The sequence below is a fragment of the Acyrthosiphon pisum genome, chromosome A1 (genome assembly GCF_005508785.2).
Source record: "Acyrthosiphon pisum isolate AL4f chromosome A1, pea_aphid_22Mar2018_4r6ur, whole genome shotgun sequence".
Lineage (NCBI taxonomy): Eukaryota > Metazoa > Arthropoda > Insecta > Hemiptera > Aphididae > Acyrthosiphon > Acyrthosiphon pisum.
Genome location: NC_042494.1, coordinates 99,754,809 through 99,768,215, shown reverse-complemented (window position 1 = coordinate 99,768,215; position 13,407 = coordinate 99,754,809). Strand labels below are relative to the sequence as shown.

At 24.9% G+C, this 13,407-nt stretch overlaps 1 protein-coding gene across 1 annotated transcript in view; it reads left to right on the top strand.

Annotated features, from left to right (window-relative positions):
- The first annotated feature begins 721 nt into the window (after window positions 1-721).
- LOC100158826 (microtubule-associated protein futsch) overlaps window positions 722-13,407 on the top strand; it is a 34,752-nt gene continuing 22,066 nt past the window's right edge. Inside the window, exons 1-2 of the mRNA XM_001946047.5 lie at window positions 722-884; window positions 7,983-8,148. Coding sequence (XP_001946082.2) covers window positions 8,031-8,148 — 118 coding nt within the window. The 5' untranslated portion in view covers window positions 722-884; window positions 7,983-8,030. The remainder of the gene's footprint in view (window positions 885-7,982; window positions 8,149-13,407) is intronic.

Genomic DNA, 13,407 nt, shown 5'->3' with positions numbered 1-13,407 from the left:
AATATATAATGATGTAAACTTATATTAAACAAATCGGTGAAATGTTGAAAAATGATAATAAATTGAATTATAATAATAATTATTATACTTGAAAATTCACAAAATTTCCAATATCAATGCCATTCGTAGATTTAACGATCACAAACGTTTTGAAACCTGAAATTGACTGCTCCTATATGTTTCGAACTACGATTGAACGAACTATATATAATAATATGATGGTAGGTACTATACTATATCTATAGAGTATATCGAAGTGAGGCATACAACCGTTTTTGTTCAAATATAGAGGATCTTTAGACAAAATGAAAAATAAAAACCTTTCCTTGAACACGATGTCATATTTGTTATTATATAGCTGTACCTTTATAGACTTATGGTAGGTATACGTATACCTATATATATATTATATACTATACAATATTATTATGTGAAGCCCGTAGCGCTGACGGCGTTCCTATATACGTACATTTAAAGCTGTCTCTGGGGGGTGAGGGGGGCACCAGTTCGATTGGCCTAGAAAAATGCACCCTCCCCCCCATCCAACAACAACCGCACCCACTCCGACACTCCAACGCCGATGCGCCCGTGGTGCAGCGGTTCCTGCGCGTTTTTGCGATCGAAGCGAGGCCCTCGTCCCGGCAAGCCATTTAATACGCCGCCTACGACATCGGTCGGCCGCCAACTAGGGAAATACAGCGCTGCGATCGTTGGTCCCACTGCGTGACCGTCCGGTGGATCCTGCGTGATCCGGCTTTCCTTTGCGCCGAGACCGCAACACTACCGCAGTCCCTGTGACACGGCAGACACGACGAATCTACCAGAGGCATTTCCGGCGCGGTAACCGAAGTGCACCTACCTACTAGACCTACACTTGCAGAGAGGTACGTGTTAGTTCTCAATTCGTGTTATTAATATTATTATTCATAATATTTTAGGCCGTGACTTTATGTTATATTATTTAAAATTGGTATTCCATCGATAAAATGCCCATTTCGGCTTTCATGTGTCGAGTTGTGTGTTCTCCGAATACTTGCCTATCGATCTTACCACGAACGTTCTTTTTTTGTCCTGCTCACACTTCTGAGTGATTGATTGATACTTATTAAATACAGCTATACCCTACGATACGTTCTACTGTTGTTTTAAACCACAGACTTAGTTTTGTTCTATTCTTATCCAAAATATATGTTTTGGGTTGCCAGTTTTCTTAAGCCTTATGCGAGTATAATATAAGTATATTTTTACGACGTTGTCGTTAATCTCATACTTCATAATTTTTTTAATTTTATTTATTTTTAGAAGTAAATAATTTTGATTTTTGAAGTATCTAGCGTGACTATATTATACATGCGATTATACTTACTGCTGTTATTTTAATGTAAAATGTGGAGTGCTATGAAAGTTAGAACATTTAGGTAATTTATAATTTATAGTAAGCTATTAATAATTAGGTATATTAGACAGTTATATGTTTTTACCTGTAACCATTAATTTGTTTAATATATTATGACAAACTGACAAATAAAAAATATTAATTCAATATTCCAGTTGCATTATAATATTCAATGCTAAAATTTGAAATACTTGGTAGTTAGGATACATATATGTATACATTACACGTATATTACGTATAAATAATTATTATTATTGTATCCTTAATAGGATACAATACACATAACAATTTATACTAAGAACAAAATTATTAATAATTTTTCTGCCAGTTAAAAGCTAATTTCTTCATATATAAATATATTTATTTTATTCGTTTCATATACAATAATATTAAAGTAATATTTTAATTTAATCTTATAAGTTATGACTCATTAATTGCAGATAGAATAATAAAAAAATCCTTCTTAATGGTTCATATAATGCCTAGCAATACAATGAAGTCTGCACAGGTAATTTAACAAATTAAATTTAAAAGTATACTCAATGGAAAGTTTTTTTCTTATTCCCAGTGACGTTCTGACGTCTGTGTATTAATTATACTCAAACCTAAATGTTATTTAAAATTATATGCTTAATTTATGACGAAAAATGTCATATTTGCTTAATTAGATGGTATACATTTATAAAATATAATATTATGATAGTTAAAATACATTTTTTCCGATATTTATTTTTTTAGCAGTTATGTATTTTTATATTTTCGTTTGTTACGTCTACTAAATATAATGTTAAAAAAAACCATTAATATTACATAATAATTACTGCAACTAAGGTTATTTATGTTAAAAATATTTTTAGAACTTTAAAATTGAAATGTAGTGTTTACTATTAAATATTTATCAAATTGTTTGTTAATGCATTTAGTTGTACGATACTCATAAGTCCATACTTTATAGTAAGCTGTACCTTCATAAATGTCATTTGATATAGGTTTAATATATGTTAAGTATTTAAATATAAGTCCTGGAAATTATTAATGTTTTTTAATTTTTTTAATTATTTGCTGATTAGCAATCAATTTTAATTATATTATCATGGCCTACTTTATTTTAATATAACCTTTTATAACTGCGTTAAATATACATGCACATTGCACACTATACCTATTGCTGTAGCCTGTAGCCTGTAGCCTGTAGATATTATATTTCCATTTTTTTTGGGCTTATAAAATAAACAAAACCTTTTTATACAAGTGTTTTAAATTGTATATAATTTGTTTTCTTATAATATTTTATTGTAAATTTTTGCATTTTTGTGTGTTATGCGTTTTATTTTATTGAGTTTCGCAAATTATGTTTTTAAGCTTTTATTATAATATAGATATTATGTTAATTAAAAAGACTCCATAGATAATATAAAATACATTTATTTATTTTTCCAATTTTTTTTTTACGTAATAAATAAAATATATATTATGGATCAATTTTTTTGAAAAGAAATACGTTATTTAGTATTTTTTAATTTTCAAGTAATATTTTATTGCAAGAATTAAATTGATACCTACTGTTTAATTTGAATTACCTATAGAGAATAATGTTGTAAATTAGTAAATATTCTTAATGAAGCAATAAGGGAATATATACCAATAAGTTTTATATGTTTCTGTATTTTCACATTTTCTATTAAGTGCTCAAACAAATTTGAACTTATTGAGTTTCCTATGTACTCTGACTCTGAAGAGGTTATTTTTCGATTAGTTCAATAGTTTCTCTATGAATAATGGAAGATTACTTAAAGTCTATTTTTTTTTTAAATTTGTTCAGCGTAGTTTTGATAAACTTTTGTTTTAAATTTTTATTTGATTGCTTTGAATACCTAGCTTTCAAATTTTCATATATTATAACCCTACGCGTAGACGAACAGCGAAATACGAGTGACCAATATTTACTAAGAGTTTTGGTACCATAATATATTATATTATTATCATCATCATCAATTTTATATAAATAAATCACATACCTAGATATAATTATTATTTTCTTTAGACTTTAAACATAATTTTTCTAATATTATATAATATAACCTATATCATATAGGTACTGTAACTTTTAATTCATGTCAAAATGACAGGTTATATTTAAAGTAAGATCTAAATAAAAGAAACATTCTTTTTTTTGTTAATACACCTTTTCAAAAATGATTTACCTATAAGTGGTAAAATTACAAAAATACTGAGCAGAAAAACTTGTTTACCTTTATACAGAAATATGAACTTTACGCCTAGCTATTATGAGTATATTGTAACGGATAAGTTAAATATAATATCTATTTAAGTAAATATTTAAAAAAATGTTCTGTAATTTAGTACCTCCAATATTTAAATAACTATATTGCTTATTATTTTATAAATTTATAAATTAATTTTATCATCAATCAGACATTTTTTAAATATACTAAAATCAAATAAAATTTTTGATTTAGTATTCCGTAGTATGGGATAACAATTATATCTTAAATATCTAGATTGGTTGACCGTTTTTTACGTAAACCTAGTTACCTTTCTTTTATCTGGCTATAATTTTGTATTAGTTATAACATATAAGGGTCCAAACTCCAAAGGCTATATTCTCGTTATAAATGAAACACAGTAAGGTATAATATAATATTAATGTAAATTATGTATATGAAAATATTATTTTTTTCATCAACTGCAAGACGTAAATTATTTACATGCGAATACAATATAAAATTCAAAAAATAGGACTTATAAACCATAATAGTGATCATAGAAAACTAGCATCTTTTCATTTTAATTCCTATAATATTTGACAAGTACTTTTAGGCAATAGGCATTATTAATGCTTCGAAGTTCGAATGTTTGATGAATTTAAGTTTTAAAATATCCATTGTACTTTTATCAACATTAAAATTTCCCCAGTTGGTTTATACCTATAACCTATACATTATTGCGAACATACATTTAGCTTCTGTCATATTTTTTTGTATGCTATTATATACATTCAGTGTCTGGAATTAAACATAAAATGATACTGTTTTATTGTAATAACGATATATCCATATAAATATCATAAAAATATTCAATAGTAAAATATGCGCCTTGTATGTTCAATTGGAAGTTTAAAAGAATATTTTTTTATTTATCGAGGCGGATTGTGCAAATAGCTTTGAATAAAATGTTATCACCAAATGTTGTTTAACGAAAATTGATAAAACATTTCTTATTATAGCCTAAAGTAAAGCTAGCATACTTTTATCGAACAATTCATTCATTTACAATTCACATATAAACTTGTGAATTGATAAATCTTCATCGATATGTAGGTATTACACTTTTGACAGAGTTAATGATATAATATTATCGATGTGTGAGATATACGTTTCATTGTTTTATTTTAATTTAATATATTTTCTAGTATCTAACCGTGGTTGGTTAAACAATTAACAAATATAAAATAATAATTTCAATCGTAACTAATATGAGTGAGACAACATTTAATTATTTTATTTAACTGATACGGTTACATATTTAAGAGGACGCTATATACCTATGCCCGCTGTATTGTCTCCATCTTACAAACACATAGCGATAGCATACTAAATTGTACGGTATGAATAATTTATTTAACTTGGTTATATTTAATTATAGTATGAATTGAGATATTATACCAAATTTAGAAGTAAGAATATTATTTAGTGAATAACACGGGTTTTTTATATTGTAATTTTAAAGTGAGTTATAAGTACTTTAAAATTGTAAATTGTTTGTGCATTTTAAAATGCTAGTTACCTACTCGCTATAAAATTTAAATTTAAAAAAAAAAAACTTGTTCGCTAGATAGTATTATTACTTCTAAATTTAGTGATAGGTCAATTCACTCTAAAATTAAACATAACAGATTTAAATTAATTATTCAGACGAAGACAATGTATTAAGACGAAGACTACGTATGACCACGTCCTCTTAATGTTAAAAATTAATTAACCTTTTTTTCGCATAATTAATTTATAATTTAATAATAAGCTCTAAGCTAACCTAATAAAGTAGTAACTAACCAAAAACAAATTATATATACTTAACTTTATACCTGTATAGATGGTGTCCCGCGAGGATTTACTATAATTTAAATTTATGTAATAATGTAAATGATATTACTTTGCTATTTAAAATTAGTAATCACTAATCTTCGCAAGACATTTTGTTACTATAATTTACTGACTTTACCGTCAAAGATGTTTTTAGGCATTACAGGAAATATCAGGAATAATTAATTATTTATTATATTATATTTTATCACTATAATACATAATATGAGATTAGTGATAGTTATATATTAAATAAATATCAATACTAATTATTCATAATCAAAAAATTTTAATTTACAATTTCAAATAAATTTAACGTTTTACCTTAATAAAATATATAAGCTATAAGTAGGTATTGCTATCAATAATTATAACTTATTATTAATAAATAGGTGCACTATATTAAACTTCCTAGTTGCATTTGCATAAATTTTCTCAAATAGTTGGTAGAAATAGTCGATAGAGTATTTTATTACCTTCCTACTTTAAATTTCATTCCGTGATTGAGATATCAACATACGTATGCAATATTTATTTTTTTAATCTAAAAACTATATCATTCAATTTTATTTTCGTTTTATCAATATCCATGTTTGCAGTAGAAGGTATCGGATAAAACCTATTTTAGTATTTCACTTTCACTTACCCTTAAATTAACCATACCGTGTAGAGCACTGAATAAAAAAATCTCAATACTAAAAATAAAATGTGAATAATCTTCTACTTGTATATTACTTTTATAGATTAATTTCAATTTTATTATAATAAGTAATAATTCACTCGTAACTTAAGCAAATTTGGTTATACCAGGTTATTTGGTACAGATAAACAATAATAGTGATACCTATTAGTATTCAGCGCTTTAACCATGAAACCAGCATATCACATACAATCTAATTTATATCTCTTATATTGTAAGTTATAATTAATACTGCTGCTTCTTACGTCAAACACCATATATGTGAATAATAATTAATATGTATCTGTATAGATTTAGAATTTATCGGTAAATTATTTATGCACTCAGATGGAAATTATAGAATAGGAAGGTATATAATATATATATTATATATATATATTGAAGAAACAAGAATGATAAAATGAAAGGAAATTAGCTCAGTATAGACTTAATTATTTAAGTATTTAACACACTGAATTATTTGCAAATTATGAGTGTTTTCTTTAAAATTACTTAAAATATCAATTTATATAAAGAGCTTGTATTTATTGCAATATAAACAAAATATACTTAAATACTTCTATTAACGACCTATTTGAAGTTCGAAAAATATAATATCCCTGGAAAAAACATATAATAACTAATACCTAAGTACATTATGTAGGTAGTGTATTTGCTATAAAATATAACTATATGATATAGACTATAGATTAAATATTTCATAAAATTTTTAATTGATTAGTAGTGATGTCTGGAATCCCTATTTTTTATTAATTTAACAAACCCAAACTGAACTGAACTTAAAAACTTAAAACTTTAAAACGATGACGAAAAGTATAAAAAAAAAATATTATATTCACACCAATATTAATTCCATTTTATTTGTACACGTTCTTCGTCAAATTTAGTTCGAATTTTAATTTAATTGGTTTTTGAACTAAACTACCTATAGACATTTGGTTCGGATCGAATATTTGCAATTTTTAGTTCATTTTTTGAACTAAACCTATAACATCCTTGTCTGGTTTGATTCAGGCTTGGTCATAGTAACCATAACAATAAAATTATTAATCTCGATGAATTCATTATTCAAGTAATTTTTTAAAACTTTATCTTGCCATTGGCCGCTGAATTAAGAAAATAACTAAAATATCATGAAAACGAAAAAAGTCTCATTTCTGTATTGGCTGTTATGGATTTTTCATACTTCATAGCTAATTTAAGAAGAGGAACAAAAGTTATTAATATTTGGTAATAAAATTACATACCTAATAATTAATATAACATTGTTTACAACAAAATTGAAAATAGTGTAAGAATCGTAAAAATTATATTTTAAACTTGCACCCTGCCATTATTACAATGTACTAATTAACTACAAAAATGTCAACTTTATTAACATTAATAAAATAATAAATATATTTGTTAGTTAGAAAAATATATCTATGTTTTTAAATTATGTGCTTCATTATTTTAGTATAGTTGACTTTCCTACATAAATTAATTTATGGTGGTAATATCAAATTATACTTTTGAATGTTTAATTTAATTTATTATACGCCTAGGTAATAATAATTAAAGAGATTAAATTGCAATTTCTTAATACAAATAAAAATAAGAATTATTTTTATTAAAATATATTGATATAAACATTGATAGGAAGTCGTGGGCTTTTTGGAATAAGATATTTTACGCATGACATATTTATAGTTGCTTAGCGTTGTAGTTGTAGTTACCAATTTATATACACATTAATATTTCATTTATCACAATTTTATTAATGTGAATTTTTTATCTGTTACAGGCATAATTTAGCATATCTAATGAAACTTTGAACACGTAGTAATTAAAAATGGGCAACCCATCAGATCACGTAGAAACTCCGCTTACCGGCGGATATCTGCTGATTGTATTAGCCGAACCCAGGAGTGCTGAACACAAATTGGCTATACTGAAAAAACTCACAAAAGGTAAAACGAATAATAAATAATAAAAATGTATACATAAATAAATATACTCCAGACAGGTTTAGTAACATGGGTTTATTTTGAGAGATAAAATCGTATTGGGGTGGCGTATGTCTGGGCATCATATCTATTTTAAAAAGTTCTGTCGCCAATACTCTCAAATGTCATCAGACATCAGTTATAATAAAAATGAATAGAATTATGTACGTATTGAATGCAAAAAATCGATGAAATAAACTAAAATTAAAAGTGATGTTTACGTATATATATAATACAAACCTAGACATTATACGTACATTATTTACTGTTTAAAATAAATATTATAATAACAATACACGATGTGTAATATTTGACTTACGGAAATTATTACTCAAATTTTTATAAATTGTCTGCGTTTATTCAAATATTTGTTTGATACAACTTTTTAATTTAATATTATATTTTATTGTGCTTTGACGAGGGATTTTATTATTATTCGGTCTGATGTAAAAATATGACTACTCAGGTCTTGTAGGTATTCTAATAGAATTGTAACATGTGTTTCAATGTTGCCGCAATCTGTTTAAATATAACCTGAATCCGCCCAAGACCCTTCATTTGGTAGTAATTTTAAACGAGAACATGTAGGCTAGAGGACAAAATGTGCATGTCAAATGAAGTTAAAATAAAATCTTAATATTATAATATGACGATACATTATCACACAGTGATTCTATTAAATTAACATTATGTACCTATACAAAACGTTTATTGTTCATAAAATAATATTATGAAGCATTAGATTTTTAATTAATATTATATTAGGTGATTTTTTTTTTTTTATATTTATAAAATTAGATGAATTTTTAGTTACATTCATATATCTATAGTAGGTACATCGTTATTGGTCCTAATAAATCGAGACTGCCTAATATTTTTATAATAACCATATACATTAATAAGTTAATTAATACCTATTTTATAGTTTATGATACCAACTATATGTTTTAGATATTGGTTAAAACCAAATACATTTTAAAACAACTATTTAATATTTATTTATTTCATTAGATTTAAGTAGAAGTTCTATGTATCAATATCTTTACTACGGTAGAAAATTAAATATAATTCGTATCTACTATATAATTATAACTTTTTAAACGTTATAAATATACTAAAATAAGACTATAATATCGTCTGCCCCAACGAAAAAAGTCATATCTCAATTTTAAACTTTTTTGCGCACACATATAATGTTATTTAAAAAAGTCTATTTATAATACAAACACATACTATAGTAGAATACCTATAGTAAAAGGGTTTCTTTTTATATTATACTATATATAGAAACAACGAAAAATAACAAAAAAAAATCAATATTTACCATTTAATATAGGTGCAAATTAATATGACATAAGACGTTAGATATATTATAAGTTATAACAAAACGCGTTTATTTTCAACCAACACCTTGGAAACGTTGACGTCATGAAGAAATAGTCAAATAACTCCAAATGATTTTAATTAATTGTTGAACTGTAATAGTTATCACTAAAAGTTCTAAAATAAAAATAAAATAAAATAAAAAATTGCAAATGATTATTTTATATTCTGTGAACTTTCAAGAAATAAATTACGGATATATTCTCTCCTTATATTCATATTCGGTTTATATTACTATCGACAAATGTCGAGTTGTATCATTGTGGCAACCAACAAAATTCTTATAATTAAAATTTAAAACTAGGTAATGCAAAAATTAATTAATGTACCTAATTAATATATTATTAGTTATTACTTCTTAGAATAATAAAGTCAAACAGTTGATTATTAAAACTATGGTAGAAGCTTAGAAATGTTGAAAATTAGTAGGTATTTCTCATATTTTTAATTATTGTAAAACTATTGAACCGTCCTTTTGCAGTATTTTGTATTCACTATTTTTATGATTTTAATAATAACGTTTGAAGCTTAACTGCAGTGAAAGGTGTGAAACAAACAACAGTTTTTTTTGTTTTATAATTTTTAGTTTTGAAATTCGTACAAAGTGGTTACTCGCAACATATCATATTCATTACAATCAATACAAATTGTTAAAATATGAACTCTTTTTATGGGTACATACAATTTTAAAATCGAACTATAAATATTTTAGAAACCAAGCTCAAATGCGTTTTTAAAATGTAATAATTTATCACAGCTTTCAAAGTTTCAAGTATAAATAAAGTTGTTCGCCCAATTTCTGTACCTTGTGTTTATTATTTATGTTTTAAATTACACTTTCTGTTATAAGACTTTGATTGTTAGAAATGCTGTTTTAATTTAAAATTACCCTGGCATCTAAAATTATACTAATTTTAGAATGAATTTTAATTTTCAATGTACCTTGGGATTTGATTGAAAAATAATTGTGTTCAAATATTATTTTTTAAATAAGTATCCCATATAATATTCAAAATATTTTATTTTATTAAAGGTCCCGGTGCCAGTTTTTAAAATTTTCTGTAATTTTATAAAATTTTATATTTTAGTTGTTACCTTAATCATAATATTTTTCCACTAATCTACTGCTCGATACCTATTTAGGGGGGATTGATAGAGTGTATTATATCAAAACAATTATTTCACGGGAATTATTCTCAGGCCTTATAGAATTGTCGGATTTTTATAACTATTTTTTATCAGAAATAAGAAGACTTCATACAGGCTGCATCGAACTCTAATTTTTATTTTATTTCAAATAATGATATAACATTATAATTTATAAAAAAACGATTAAAACTATATTATTTTTGAAGACATATTCTGAAGTTTGAGATCAAAATATTGAAAAATGGATTTCGATATGGCCTGCATAATATTACCTTATTATTAGTTTAAAAAAATTATCATAGTATTAATTATCTAATTACTCATCGTCGCAACTCGCAACAACGAGTAGTTCTAACCTTATTTAGATTTTATAACGATTTTTAGCTTCATTTTGTTAGCTAAATATTTTAAAATTCTTAAATAATAGTATAATAAATAGATTATTATTAAAACAAATAATAGTCACATTTCAAATAAAGTTTCAATTTTTGTTTTTTTTTTTTTTGCTGGGGAGGGGGGGTGGCTATGCCCCCTTCAGATGTCCACCTATGAACATTGATGTACATTTAATTACTACTCATAACTATAAGATAATTACACATTTAGACTTATATATTATAATAATATTACTTTTAATATTATATTAAGGAGATAGGTACCTAAATGAACTTTTTCTGTTAAAGATTCAAGATTGTTTTTATCTGTCAATAGTTAAATAAAAGTACCTAATTCATTTGTCGATAATTTTTTGGTCAAGCATTTCATCAGTTAAAAAAAATCAGATTTCTTCAATTTGTTAATCGTTAATGACATGAATCATTAAAATGTAATTATTTTAACGCTAGTTTGATCATGGAGCTGTGATTAATGTAGAGATTAGGGAGATCTTTCACTTAGGTTTTTTTTTAAATTGCTCATATACAAATATATTTTTATAAATAATTATATTGAACATCAGTATACAATATGTAATTAATTTACCATGTTTTCTTTATCCAGCTAATTTCTGTTCTTAGATAAACATTTATTTTTATGTATTATATTACCTAATTTAGAATATTTAATTTGGATACTTATGAATTCTGTAATAACAGTAAATTTGGTAGTTTATTATTTAAAACTTAAAATGTATGTGGGTCATTGATGTATAATATTAATTGCATTATACATTTTAAAACGTAAAGATTAATGTACTAAAAATAATTATGTTTTGGCGTATTATTCATTATTTGTAAAAAGAGTTTAAAACAAAAACTTGCAAAGTTTTTTTTTTATTTTTAATTATAAATTATTCATTGAAGTGTAATGTTAAAAAAATATATACTTCTACTAAAAATACACTGCGATAGCCGATAGGAGTAAGAGTTTAAACAAAAAAAAGCTATAAAATGATTTCAATTGTATCAAATTTAATTGTTTATTCATGGTTGCGACTTGCGGGTATCAAAGATATAATATACAAATTTCAGATTCAATATTTTCTTTATAGTATTAAAATGTATTTTAGTTTTATAAAACTAAAATACATTTCTCAAGTTAGGTTTTAAGTTATAATTAGTAATAAAAACGGGACATTTTAGATTTGTTCACTTATAAGTTAGAAGTTGAGTAAGAATATTCTATAAACTTAAGAAGATATTAGTACTTACATTATTTATTTTCACTCCCTGACCTACGCGCAATATAATAAATTTGCGTTCAGCAGTACCAACTTCGTGTTGTTAGCTTTAGTATTAGAGTGGATGGTCATATTGTCAATCTTCCCAGACAGCATTTTGTAATGATAATATTATAAGAGTATTATAATAACGTTATACTAATATTATTCGTTATTATAATATTATAATAATATTATTAAACAAAAAATTGCTGTCTGGGTTAAAGTTGAGAATATTATCTATGTTCTTATATGTTTGCTTTTTAGCGAAATATGAGCATTTTTACATACCTATTCATAACTTGCTTAAAGATTTAAATATATCGTAAAAAAGTCATCGTTAGAAAACAGATAATGTTTTAAGCTTTAAGTTTGATAATAGATCAATTCACTCTAATACTAAAGCTAACAACACAAGGTTGGTTGATTCTGCTGAACGTAAATTGTTCAGGTTCCGGGTTATTGGTCAAAGAGAGAAAACAAATAGTGCGCTTACATCCTCTTAGATGAAAATCTATAACAGTTACTAATGTGAATATGTGATGACGTAAAATAAATATTAAATAATATACATATATACAATATAGCAACACATTTTTTATTTTTAATCATTTTAGAAAATTAATGATTTTTTTTATGGTTTTTAAGTATAATATATTGATATATTAGATTGATTACTTCGTGAATGGTCATTTAAATACAATTTTTATTTTATTTTACATGACGGACTAACCCAATTTAACAACTACATATAAGCAATTAGGTTGGGAATGGCATAAGGTATGAGTTAATGACTTGAATAAAAATATACCTCATCAGTCACTATAATATTATAGTTATAAAAAAATAAAGATAGAAATACAATTAGTTGAAAGTATATAATAATTGTATACCTATTACCTATGTATTATTATAGGTAGGTAATCTATATTCTACCATTAAATATTTCTCAAAAGCAGCTTTTATTAAGAGGATGTCAGTGTACTATTTGTTTTCTCTCACTGACCCATGCGCAATATAGACAAAACGTATTT